This window comes from Heteronotia binoei, chromosome 6 (genome assembly GCF_032191835.1).
Source record: "Heteronotia binoei isolate CCM8104 ecotype False Entrance Well chromosome 6, APGP_CSIRO_Hbin_v1, whole genome shotgun sequence".
In the NCBI taxonomy this organism is placed as follows: domain Eukaryota; kingdom Metazoa; phylum Chordata; class Lepidosauria; order Squamata; family Gekkonidae; genus Heteronotia; species Heteronotia binoei.
The window spans coordinates 88,382,372-88,396,232 of record NC_083228.1 but is presented as its reverse complement, the minus strand read 5'-3'; the positions used below and the strand labels follow the sequence as shown (position 1 = coordinate 88,396,232).

Here is a 13,861-nt window from a genome sequence, read left to right as displayed (position 1 = left end):
ATGCTCTGGTGTTTTGACTGTCATTTACATTTAAATTCCTGAATTGGCTCTGACACAGTTTTCAGCAGGGAGTTGCCCCTGTTTTTCCAAGGCTACTTTTGAATGAGGATTTTCCAGGAAGTGCATTCCACAGGACCATAAAGATGATATATTTCCTGGGAAACAGGGCAATAAACTCGTTTCTCAAGAAAGAACAAAGGAACTCTTAAACCTGCCCCCTTCCCCCCCTCCAGTAAAGCAAGCAAACATGGAGGGGAAGTCCAGGAGCAAAATTTTGAGTGTAGATGAAAAAATATACTCTGGATTTCTAGAAGGCGATTTCAGTGCTCAGAAAATCAGACCCAAACATGAATGTAGAATCACCGTAGTCTGCCTTGAGCACTAGGCAAATAAATTTCCTTACAACCAAAGTGCTAACTTGAGGGGAAACATTTGAAATAAAAAGCAGGAATTTATTGTGCTATAAATTGATCTTGTGGAAAGATTCCCAGTAATGAAAGCAAAATGGGAATATTCCCATTCTGCCTGCTTGTATATACTATTCAGAATTAATATAGGTTTAAATAGGTCTATTTGTTTTACTTGTGTAAAACGTATTTATTTTACTTGTGTACGAATGCACACAATGTTACTGCCACAAGTCTGATTTTTTTTTTACTATTTCCAGAACAAAAGTGATGCAAGTGGACCAAACTATAAATGGCTAGTCATTATTTTATCTCCTCCCTCTGTTGATACCACACTTTGCTGGCCTTGCATGTGCTTGACAGGCAATTTTGATATACTTAGGGGCTAGTCTACACCTCACTCTGCTTTTAGTTGGTTTGCAGCTGTGCAGGAAAGCTGAACTCCTGGTTTACTGATGTTTTTCCTTTCTGGTCCTGCAGTGACACCTGCTGATCCAGTAAACAAGGTCCGGTGGTGCACCGTGGGCAGGGATGAGAAGGCAAAGTGTGACACCTGGAGTGTAGTGAGTGGAGGTGCCATCGAGTGTGCTGTGGCTGACAGTCCAGAAGACGCCATTGTCAAGATTCTAGTAAGCTATAACAGTTGTGTTCTGTCTCCTGCTTCTCTGATAGGGTTGCCAGCCTCCAGGTGGGGCCTGGAGATCTCCCACTTTTACAACTGATCTCCAGCTGGCAGAGATCAGCTCCCCTGGAGAAAATGGCTGCTTTGAAGGGTGGACTCTATGGTATTGTACCATGCTGAGGCCCCTCCCCTCCCCAAAGCCTGCCCTGTCCCAGCTATCCCCCCCCCCCAAAGTCTCCAGGTATTTTCCAACATAGACCCGGAAACCCTAGTCTCTGTTTCCACTGAAAGTAGTGACTGAGGCCATGTCTGTCCCTCAACTTTCTTTGTTTCGATTCTGATGTGGTTTGGATCACAGTGCTTTTAGCACAGCTGTGTCTAATTGTCTGTTCATTCTTTTTCTTTATGTTTCAAACACTGAGGAATGTATATTTGTGTGTTTGTTTGCTCAAAATACAGCCCTCCATTCTTCCAAGGTTGGCAAAATGATTACCCAGTTTGCTGGGGTTAAAGTGTAGATGACTGGGGAAGGCAATGGTAAACCACCCTGTAAAAAGTCTGAAATGAAAACGTCATGATGCGATGTCACCCCAGAGTCAGAAATGACTGGTGCTTGCACAAGGGACTACCTTACATTTACCTTTTTGTTCAAAATATTCACACCTTGGCTTTCAACTAAAGGTTCCAAAATGTCTTACAGCTAAGCTAAACATCCAACTAGATAAATAAAACACCAGACTTTTTTTTTAAAGCAAAATAGATCAACCAAGAAAACTGAAACCAGGTTCAGACAAATATATTAAAAGCTGTTCAAAAACCACTAGGAGCTTTTAATAACTTGGAAATCTATTTACCTGGCACATAAAAGTGATCATTGTCAGCACAAACCTATGGACAAGGGAAGATGAGATGCCACCACTGCAAAGTCCATGGCCTTGGTATCTACCAATCTCACTTGTGAAGGTGAGGTCACCTGGAAACCAGAATTTTAAACTGCAATATTTTAATTGCCCAGAATTATGACTCTTGAACTGTGATAGTTGTCATACATCACAGAGGAACATTTCATACGAAGAAGAAGAAGAAGAAGATATTGGATTTATATCCCGCCCTCCACTCCGAAGAGTCTCAGAGCAGCTCACAATCTCCTTTACCTTCTTCCCCCACAACAAACACCCTGTGAGGTGGGTGGGGCTGGAGAGGGCTCTCACAGCAACTGCCCTTTCAAGGACAACCTCTGCCAGAGCTCTGGCTGACCCAAGGCCATTTCAGCAGGTGCAAGTGGAGGAGTGGGGAATCAAACCTGGTTCTCCCAGATAAGAGTCCACACACTTAACCACTACACCAAACTGGCTCTCATACAAAATTTCTCTCATATCTTGGTTAAGTGCTGATTATTTCTCAGGTTTGTACTGACCTAATGGTTTGGCTGGCAAAGTGAAGTTTTTCTTCAGCTGCGTGATTCACATGACTTACTGTACTGAACTTACAGAACCCTTACACAACTTACAGAACTTATCTTTCTAGGGCACAGCCTTGCTGCCCTACCAGGGAGAGTACCAGGAAATGTTTATTTAGATGACATAGTCATTCCAGAGATTAGAAAAATGAAGGAAATATTTTCAGGCATGCCCTCCCATCCACAACCCTTAAACATTAGGTTGCCATTAGGGTTTCCAATAGATGTAGTGGCCCTACCACTAGGCAAACTAGGCCATTGCCTAGGGTGCCAGCCTTCTGGGGGTGCTGAATTGGGCGCCCCCATGGGACTCGGTGATATTATCGTGGGGGGAACACCAGAAGTTAGCCTTGCCTAGGGTGCCAGAGTCTAGGGCCAGCCCTGAATAGATGAACATGATGTGATAGGAGAGGTGCTAGAAACATCTGGAGAATCAAAGCTCAGTTCATGCAGAAATTCTTGCATGAAAGCCCCATGGAAACAAACATTTGTAATCTTATCAGGTCAAATTCATTTCAATTGAAAAATTTCCTGTGGGTTGTGCCAATGCTGTGGCTTTGTGATCTAGCATTTTTTCTTAAAAAACCCACAAAACCTCAACATAAACTTTTTTTCATTGCAGAAAAATGAAGCTGATGCTGTGAGTTTAGATGGAGGCCTCATCTTTGTTGCAGGAAAATGTGGCTTGGTGCCAGTGGTGCGAGAGATCACCAGAGACAGTAAGTACAAACTCTGGCAGCCTCACATGCACACTGTTGGAATCAACCCCTTGTGAATGGTGGACATTCAACCATTAGTTTTAACCATCAGATTTAAGCTTAGAGCTCCATGTGGTAGGAAGTTTTACATACTCTGAATTTTCAACGGACTGGTGCCCAGAAAGGGCAATCCTGCACAGTTACTTCTGTTGAAAGGGGTTGGTGTAGACTGTGCACAGGATTATCCTGAGAGTGTATCAGTTATTATCTTACAGCTAAAATGCTCAGAGGAACTTATCTGTACCATGTCCTGTAGACAACTGGGTTGACCATCCTCAGTGCAATCCCAGATCTTTTCAGCTGTAGTGCCTATATTATGCTATGATCTGCCTGAGGATGTGCATAGAGCCCCTTCTTTGATTGAATTTGATAACATCTTGTTTTATCTCAGGGGGTATTTGGTAGAGAGTTTTCCCCTGCGGTTGTTGAATTGGGATTCTGTGTTCTGTGATGAGAATTTATGGTTGGGTTTTTAGATTGGTTATTCTACTATATGGCAGTTGTTCTTGTATTTTGTGTAAGCCACTTTTATTTTTAAAAGAAATTTGGAATATAATTGTTTAAAATCTATAGACATAAAACCTGTTTTATGTTGGCAAATCCCACTTCCCTCCTGGAGCTTACAATAAGCCTTATACTAAGAGCCCTGTAAGCTCTTGGAGGATTGGCTACATCAGGGAGGTGTGGCCTAATATGCAAAGGAGTTTCTGCTACAAAAAAGCCCTGGAAATAAGATTCTACTGAAATCTTTGTAGCTGAGATTGACTCTTTCCCTGCTTTTTAAAAATGTCAATCTGTTTATCAAATATTTACATTTTATGACCCATTCTTCCATTGGTGGGATATTATCTGACTTCCAATATCTCATAAATGCACTTCTAGCTGCTGTTATCATATGAAAGGTCATATTCTGAAATTCAGCTTAAGAAGATGACGTCAGAGTAACAGGGAAAATTCATATCTAATACACATTTCATAATGTCTACAACTGATAAACAGAATTTTAATCCATCTGCATATCTACCACATATGCAAATTGTTTATATTTAGTGTTTCACAATACCAGAGTGTTATATAATTTTAATAATTGTTGCTATTTTGTGTAATGTCAACTGCCATTATAGCAACTTTATTAAATTTTCACAAAATCTAAGTAAAAAGGATAAACTACGTGTAAAAAAAATTTCCATCTTTCCTCTGGAATTTTATATTTCAGATCTTTTTTCCCATTTATACTGACATTAATTAAAAGAAATACTACCTTGGACTTTCAGGAAATTAAACAACTAAGGAATGACAATATAGGATAGTTTGATTGCTTACAACTAAAAAAACTTGTTGAATAAAGGTTCATTTAGAGATTTAGGAACAAGGAAATAAAAATTTGAACAAATTGTGTCAAAACCAAGAGTGACTATTTTCTAAATTTGTAAAATTCTACATAAAGAAGGTAGCAACTCAAAACAACCATTTCAGTCTAAATTGGGGTATTTCTTATCTTCACTGCAGCGGACATTGAAGCCTGCCGTACTGAAGGAACACCAGTCCATGGTAAGTGATTATGTGGAACACAGCACTAGATGTTTGAACTTTTACTTGAGAATTGAAAACATGGGGCACACTTCAGGGAAAAATAATGAGACTAATACTATCTTCTTAAAGACAGAGCTTTACCCATTGACAGAGTGCTTGTTGAATATGATTTAGAAGTTTGTCTGTGAACCAACTATTCTGATTTTCCCATCTGCAGTATTTAGTTTTGCTTTTCATTTGAAAGATTTTGCTGTTTCTTTGTCTCTTGATGAAGGCGCCTATGTTGCTGTAGCAGTTGTCAAGAAAAGTGATCCTGACATCACATGGAATACCTTGCGAGGAAAGAAGTCCTGCCATACTGCCAAGGGTAGAACTGCTGGTTGGGTTATACCCATGGGCTTGATCATCAATCAGACTGGAACTTCTAATGTTGGTAGGTGACCTTATATTTACTTTAGTACATGTCTATCCCATATTTTTCCCAGGAGCTCCAGGCAGCCTACATGCCTCTTTTTAACCTTACAACATCACTGTGAACTTAATTAGGGTGAGAGACCAAGAATGGCCTAAAGTCATGTAAAAAAATGAAGCCAGTTTTTCCTGGTTTAAGTATGGCACTCTGACTATTATACCAGATTGGTTCTCTCACATGTAAGGTTGCCAAGTCCAATTAAAAAAATATCTGGGAACTTTGGGGATGGAGCCAGGAGACTTTGGGGAGTGGAGCCAGGAGCAAGATTGTGACAAGCATGACTGAACTTCAAGGAATTCTGGCCATTTCATTTAAAGGGACCACACACCTTTTAAATGCCTTCCCTCTATTGGAAATAATGCAGGATAGGGGCACTTTCTTTTGGGGCTCATAGAATTGGACACCCTGGTTCAATCTCTTTAAAATGTGTGAGGTCTTTTGAAGAGAGCCACTGGATACTATGCTGCAGATTTGGTGATTCTACCTCAAACCCCAGTCCCAGATACCCACAGATCAATTTATCATTATACCCTATGGGAATTGGTCCCCATAGGGAATAATGGAGAGCCCAGCAGACATTCCCCCTCCCCTGCTTTCTGATGACCCTGAAGTGGGGGGAGGGCCTCCAAACTAGGGGATCCCATGCCCCCACCAGGAGATTGGCAACCCTACTTACATGTAGTATTCTCCTCTGTATCCTCAAACCATTAAAGACTCAAGCGGAAAATTAAGCACACCCCACCTTTCTGAGCAGTAAGAAGTTTGTGGCAGCACTATAGTTGTTGATTCCTCTTGGAGAAGAGAACACTGGGATGTTGTGGTGTTTTTGCTCTATTTGCCTTCTCTACAAAGACAGATGTAGGTGAAAGCAATCCTACAGAGCAACGGATTGGCTGTTTCATAGCATACACCCAGTCCTAAGCCTTCACAGGCTTCAGCTAGCTCACAGCAGTCTCTGTCTGCTTCTCTACTATCTCAGGCTGGCTATTTCTTCACACACACAAAATCTCTCCTTCTCTTAATTGGGAATGGTCACCATCTTCAGGATCTCATGGCTACATAACAGAGCTATCAGGGACTCATAGGAATTAGCACCCATTGAGGAAATTATCAGTCAACTATTCTGTGTCAAGGAACAGTCCCCTACCATCTGCTGGATAGAAAATCTCCAATAAAGTGTATGTGCATCAACACAGAGTTATCTAGTGCTATGGTTTCTTGTGGTACATAAGGACAAATATGTAGGCAATTCTATAGGAAATCTATAGAATATCAACTGGCTGTAACATGAAATGATCTATACTGCCATATTAAATTCTCTGCACAGAATAGGTTAGAAAAGTGTGACGTCTGGGCTGAACATTGCACATTATAATACTGGAAAGTAGCCAGTCTACTTGGCCACCTGACATGGTTGAGTGCAATGATAGGCCTTTTGTCCTACCTCTTGGAGACCACCAGAGTAGTCAACTCAGGTTTGGAAATTCTTGGAAACTTGGGAGCAGAGCCTGAGGTCTATGCTCAGGAAGGATTTGATGCTATAGTCTGTTCTGCAAAGCTGTCATTTTCTCCAGAACTGATCAATGTAGTCACTGCACCTGGAGGATGACAATCCTGGAAACCACTGATGTATTGCCAATGGCCCCACAGGTTATGTCGGGAAACTACTGCAAAGAGGCAATATTTCTGAGGTGATAACTTTCATTTAGATCTCTTGATTGCACTTGTCCATAAGAGTTGTTCAAAAGGAGGAGAATGGGTATGAAATATTCCCAAAGTCTTCTAAGTTTCTATTGATCTCATTTCATTGTACATATGGTTTTTAGGTAAGCTTACAAGAATGGAATTGGAGAACTTCAAGATTTCTGTTCTCTGTTCCCATGTTAGATACCTTCTTCAATGAAGGCTGTGCCCCAGGGTCACCTGCTGAATCTCCACTCTGCAACCTATGTGTGGGCAGTGGCACCACCCCACCTGTACAGAAGTGTGCAGCTAACAGTCAGGAGCTGTACTATGGTTATACTGGTGCTTTTAGGTATGTAGTTTCATTATTCAAACCTAACTTTGCTTGGCAATTCTTCTTCTTCTTATTATTATTATTTATTGAATTTATATCCCGCCCTCCCTGCCGAAGCAGGCTCAGGGTGACTAAAATTCTTCTATCCTGCAGAAACAATTCATACCATTTTCCATTCCCCACATTATATTTTGGTCTCCTTCCGAACCACAGTTCTGTATATTATGCTACAGATCTACCATATCACACCAGAACTCTGTACTTTGGCCCCTTGCCCTGCTCCATCCTCCATGATAAATCTATACAATCCAGACCAAATACCACCAGTACAGAGCAGGCAGAGTGCTGAAACATACCCTCATAGCAAATAGCTTGAGGTGATGAATGCAAATTAGCTAATCAGCAACTTCTTTTCCCTAAGTTGCTGAATATTCTGAAAATAAAAGAAAATGCGTATAAATTTAACAATCTGACAATGAATCTGAATTAAACCATCAGTTGAATCTTCCTAAGGGAACTTTTATCCAAGCCACTCGACCATATTTTTAAGTATCTTATACAGGGCACAAGCAACAATTGGAAGTAAATTAAATGAGCACTGGTTAATTTAGAAACAATTATATCTGGGCTGAATTCTGTCTGGCAGCCCTTTCCCTCTTATCTCAAGTGTGTGTGCGTGCATGTGTGAGAGTCTGGTTCAGAGGCGTCTAATAATGATAATATCATCAACACATTTTCCAAGGCAAAACATTGACACTGAAAACAGGTTTCAGCCCCTGTGAGTCCCATCAAAAAAGGAGCCAAGATTTTCTTTGTCCATCTACTAGCAGAAATAACATTTACTCTACTGCAAGTATCTGACAAAAAGAGCATTAACTTTAAAAAATGTTTAAAAATCTTGCTTGCCTCTAAGGTGCTGCTGAACTGAAATCTAGCCGCAGAAAAGCACATGTGTGTTCCATATGTCTATCAAAATATATATCCAGTCATTTGGGAAAAAAATTAATCACCAGAAAATTACAGCAATATCAACAACGCATAGGGTTACCAGGTTCAACTCAGGAAATATTTGGGGCTTTAGGGGTAGAGCCTGGAGACTTTCCCAATTCAAAATAAATAAATAAATAAATAAAAATACAGCCATGCAGTCCCCCTGAATACAGCCTTTATTTCCTTCTCCTCCTCCTCTTTTTTGCCTTTTCTTGTTCCCCAGCAGCTGCACTTCCGATAAATGAGAGTGAACACAAACACACTCACAAAACAGCCAAAATAAATAGTTTGCATGTCCATACTTTTGTGATCTCCCTGGGGCTATGGCATAGATAGCTTTACTCACCAGAGTTGCTGAATGTAACAATCTGCTGTATTTCACCCAATTTAAGGAGAGCGAGGTCTAGGGGATAGAGTTTTCCTCCCATAATCATGCTCTAGTTAACTGTTCACTATCCCTTTTACTATACAGACAGCTTCTGAAAGGAATGCAAAATGAACAGTGGGACTGAGCTCTCTCCCCTCCCCTCACGCACATGACTCTGCCTCCTTACCCCCCATGCAGCTCCAGTCTTGCTGAGATTTAAAGGCACACACACACTGACCTTTCAAATAAGCCATTTGCAAACTTCTAAAGCTGCCTGAGATCTAAAGGCATATGGTGGCTGTTGGGGCAGGGCTTCCCTGCTCACTGGCCAGCTGGCTGATGATGGGGAAAAGCCTGCAAAACAGGGGGATCTTTGCCCAGACCTGGGGACTGGTAAGCCTAAATTGGACAGAAGATGCTTCAACTGACAGCTTGTCAGGCTCTGACTCCCAAGGGATGGAGATTGGGGCTGACATGTCCTCCAGCACCCTTTCTCATTTGGCTGAAGACAACACCTTAGTTGCTGGAGGAGGAGAAAATTCTATCTTACCCAGGCTTGGTTCTGCTCTGCCTCCTGCAAGGTAGAGGCATATCCCTTGGGTACCCTAGGTTTCCCTTGGGTACCCTACTTCTTGCCTTTTAAAGGATTTCCATGGTGCAGAGTGGTAAAGCTGCAGTACTGCAGTCGGAGCCCTCTGCTCATGACCTGAGTTTGATCCCTGCGGAAGCTGGTTCAGGTAACTGGCTTCAGGTTGACTCAGCTTTCCATCCTTCCGAGGTTGGTAAAATGAGTACCCAGCTTGCTGGGGGGAAAGTGTAGATGACTGGGGAAGGCAATGGCAAACCACTCCGTAGAAAGTCTGCCGTGAAAATGTTGTGAGAGCAACGTCACCCCAGAGTTGAAAATGACTGGTGCTTGCACAGGGGACTAACTTTACCTTTTTATGGCTGGGGCAGCCCTGGGTTCCTTGGTGTTAGGACTATAGATATGGAGTGAAGAAGAGTACAAGCTGTTTAAATAGTCAGTTTATTAAGAGGAGAACAAATGAGGAGAGAGAAGTCTAACTGTCTAACTATCTAGGAAGGAGCCAGTAAACTAACAGCTCTCAGCAAGAGCCGGAAAAACCCTAACTGAGTCAATCAGTAGACAGGAAGGCTATTTGAAAATAGTAGGTAGTCCCTAATCTCACTATATTAACTAGTTCCCTCTGCTGTCCCCTGCAGCATGTTCTTGTCATTTTCTTTATCTATGAAGGATAGACCTCGCATATTTCAACACTTGGAAGCCCCATGAAAAAGGGTATGGCCCTGCTGGGTATAAGTAACAGAATCTGTTGGGTTACGGGGCCTGCCTTTCATGTACTACTTCCTCCTCTGCAACCTTAGAAGAGGGTATCTCCTTTGGCTTGTGCTGGCCTGAGAAAGGTAGGGATGCTGCCAGTGTCATCTGTGAGATTGTCTGCAGTCGTGGCTTGGTGGCAAAGTCTTGTCTTCTCTCTGTGGTGCATGGATCCACTCCACATTTCCTTGGGTAGGACTTCCCCCAGAGACTCGCTGTAGTTGCTCCAGCTGCCACTGGGGTCTATGTCACCCACATGGAAACCTCCACTGGTCCAGGTAAGTTTGGAGTCAGGGCTCTTGTCCTTGGACACAGCTTTTCACTTCTCCTACCCATAAAGTATCATTTCAAAGATATGGCTGGAGTATACAAACGAGTAGTGCCAAGAATACTAGTGTTTTTCTGTGTAAATTTTGCACCAGTTTCAATGTAGTTGGAAATTCTCCAAGGACAGCAAGCAATTTACAGTCTTTTGCTGTGTTTTCTAGGTGTTTGGTAGAGAAAGGAGATGTATGCTTCGTCAAAATGACTACAATATTTGAAAACACAGATGGTATGTACTTGTTTCACAGTGAAGGCTCTGAATAATAATTGAAGCAAGTGGGACTAATAATTGAAGGAAGGTCTTCTCACTTCCTGCTCCTTCACTATTTCTTCTTTTCCTTTTCTGAAAGCTGCATAGCCTCTCCTCCTTTCCTGCTTCCTTCTCTCCCCTTAAGGTTGCTAACCTGGAGATCTCTTGGAGTCACAGTGGATCTCCCAGCTACAGATACCAGTTTCTCTGAGGGTTGCCAGCTCCATGTGGAGAAATTCCTGGAGATTTGAGAGGGTGAGGTTTGGGCAGTGTATAATGCAATAGAGTCCACTCTCCAAAGCAGCCATTTTCTCCAGGAGAACTGATCTCTGTTATCTAATTCCAGGTGATCTCCATCCCACACCTGAAGGTTAGCAACCCTAGTTCCCCTGAGCCTGTTTCAGGAAAGGCAGGATAGAAATGCAAAATAATAAATAAATAAATAAACTTATATCCTTCTGAGGTATAATTTGCAAATAATTTTTAGGAAGCAAACTGTAAATGTATAATTTTTGATTGCAGTAAATGCAAGGAAACAGATGAGAAAGAACACAATACCCATCCAAGGCAATATGCTTGGGATAACTGGTCCTAACTGGTCCTTAGGGCATAAACTGGCAAGCACTGGTACAGGAAACTATCATTCTGAGGCAGCTTCATTAGGACACTTTGGCCCTACTTGGTACTTCTTTTCTGCAATCAGTTGAAGTATGTTGAGGTTCCACATGTTATTTAATATGGCACTACATTCTTATCCCCATGCCAATACGTTTACTTAAAAGACACTCCCATTCAGCAGAGGTTCTACTTCTCCCTCCAATTTTCCTTTTATGTCCTAGTTTACAGCCTAATTATTTACTTCCTGTAGCCAGGGCATTATTGACTCAACAGTTAATTATCACATTTCATGCCTTAGTAGGGAAAGTTTAACTCTTTCAATCTTGCAGTCAAATTGATTGCCCATTTTTAATTTTGTTTTTAATTTAGTAATAGTGCAATAAAAATAATAACAAAGAAAACAAAAAACCCAAACATGCCTGTATAATTCACAAGTGATCATGCAGATTATGCATGATGCTATCTAGGCTCAGGCACCTTTGATACACGTGTTCAGGATCTAAAGCATCTGTTGGCTCTAAAAGGTTACAGCCTTTTAAGCAATGGTAGCTAGCCTGCCACACTCTCATGTTTTAGTGTATAGCTGGTCCAATGTCATAATGCATACTAAAATACAAAATAGAAACAGATACAATATCAGGATAGCCCTTTTCTTACAGCACTTGAGTTGATTGTGATGACATGCCAACAGCCAACTTCAGCAGAAAAGAAAAACCTGCTAACATGAGTGGTCTGCTTCATGGCACAGTTCTGTATGTTAGAGAAAGGATTGCCAAATAGCTGCTCATGATGAGATGTGACCCTGAAGAATTTCATCTGCATACCTATAGGCTATTAATACTAGAAGTTTCATATTTGAATTTTACCTCTGTTTCTGAATGTTGTGTATAATATCCAGTCATACACATATGCAAGTAATACTGTCGTTGAACCCATATTCTCTGTAACTGTGAAGCTAGATGGTACCAACTTTATAGCAGAGATAACATCCCCCAACTATAGACCTCATCCACACAATAAAATAGCCTCTTAGCTGCCTGTCTAAATAATGCATTCAACAAGGGGAAACAGCTGTAAGTTCTCTGCACATGCAGACTGAACCTTTTTTTTCTTGTCATAAGCCTCCTCTTCTTGTAAATGCCTTCTTTCCAGGAAACAACCAAGCTGAGTGGGCGCGCAATCTGAAGAGTGAAGACTTTGAGCTGCTGTGCCTCAATGGTGAACGTCGGCCAGTTTCTGCATATGCTGAGTGCAATTTGGGTGAAGCTCCTCCTCATGGAGTAGTAACACGCTCTGACAAAGCAGACCTAGTCCGCCGTGTGCTAGCTAACCAAGAGGTGAGATTGCAGTGGGGGGACTTCAGAATATATTCTGAACTACAGCAGGTCAAGCAGGTGGCCCCAGAGTTCGCCAAAGGCAAACATGACTTATTTTGCATGAGAAGTGAGAAGCAATTAAATCATTTTAAAAAGGGGCCAATGAAAAGAGTTTTTGAGTAAACAAAGGCATTGAATGTGATTGTTTGATGTTTACGAAGTCCAAACTTCAGCATGCTAGCTAACTGAATCCTGATTTAATTCAATTATTGTAGGCTCTTTACGGAAGCAACGGATCAAATAAAAATATGTTTCAGCTATTTGAGTCTTCTGATCCCAAAAAGAAAGACCTTCTGTTCAAGGAGGGGACTATCTGTCTTGGCAAAATCAAAAAGGAAACAACCTACACGGAGTTTCTTGGCAGTAACTATGTGGCTGCTATTAGGTCAATCAACAAGATCTCACCTTCAGGTACCAATCTATTGTTCTTAAATGAATTGTCAGGAAGCATCATGTGCATGAATTATACTGCAAACTGGATAGATTCAGGTGGGTAGCTGTGTTGGTCTGAAGTAGCAGAACAAAGCTGGAGTCCAATGGCATCTTTAAGACCAACAAAGTTTTATTCAATATAAGCTTTCATGTGCAAGCACACTTCTTCAGGTAAACAGAATTTCCTCAGCCTTTACATATAAAAAGAGAGAGAGTGTGCGGGGTGGGTAGTTGCCAGGAAGGGCCAATTAGAGTCAAGACAGAGACAAAGAAACTGATGTAGAGGCACTTCTGCCTATTATAATGTCCAGAGGGTATAAAAGGAAACCATTTGCTTCCTGGTTTCTTCATCTTTGTTTAAATATCTTATGTGATGGGCAGAAAATTCATATTATCAAGGGCCGATAAAAGTGATATTTTTCTGTGTATGTTGTGGTTGCACAACTTCCATACATTGGTTTTTAGAAACCAGTTGTGTGTTCCAACATATCCTATATCACTTTTGCAAAGTGGAATGACAAAAGAGGTGGCAATTTGCAATCCTGGGCTGTTTTCTGGAACCCTTCCAAAACCACTAATTCTGCAGTTCTATTGAAAGATATTTAGAGCATTAAATGTGCTGCCTTCCTCATTCCACCACAATAACAGCCCTCTTTCAAATACTGGTGTGCCAAATGCCTGTTTTCTCTCGACTCCATTCTGTTCTTGGGTGCCCTTTTGGGTTCTTCAAAGAGAAAGCAAACAAAATCCGATTGGAACAGTAATTCTTATTAATGGAATGTGCATTATGAATGGAATATAAACTAAGGAAGTATAATGAAACACATTCACTTCTGCAGAATCACAGAATGGCAACAATGTTTTTACTGGCCCAGTATAGATGAGTGTCTCTTAAAT

The 13,861-nt window shown here is 41.3% G+C and overlaps 1 protein-coding gene across 1 annotated transcript in view; it reads left to right on the top strand.

Annotated features, from left to right (window-relative positions):
- Positions 1–847: 847 nt before the first annotated feature.
- The window catches only part of LOC132574327 (ovotransferrin-like), a 36,044-nt gene continuing 23,030 nt past the window's right edge, over positions 848–13,861 (top strand). The window contains exons 1-8 of the mRNA XM_060242689.1: positions 848–1,036; positions 3,111–3,207; positions 4,756–4,797; positions 5,054–5,212; positions 7,139–7,286; positions 10,453–10,517; positions 12,309–12,493; positions 12,748–12,943. Coding sequence (XP_060098672.1) covers positions 863–1,036; positions 3,111–3,207; positions 4,756–4,797; positions 5,054–5,212; positions 7,139–7,286; positions 10,453–10,517; positions 12,309–12,493; positions 12,748–12,943 — 1,066 coding nt within the window. The 5' untranslated portion in view covers positions 848–862. The remainder of the gene's footprint in view (positions 1,037–3,110; positions 3,208–4,755; positions 4,798–5,053; positions 5,213–7,138; positions 7,287–10,452; positions 10,518–12,308; positions 12,494–12,747; positions 12,944–13,861) is intronic.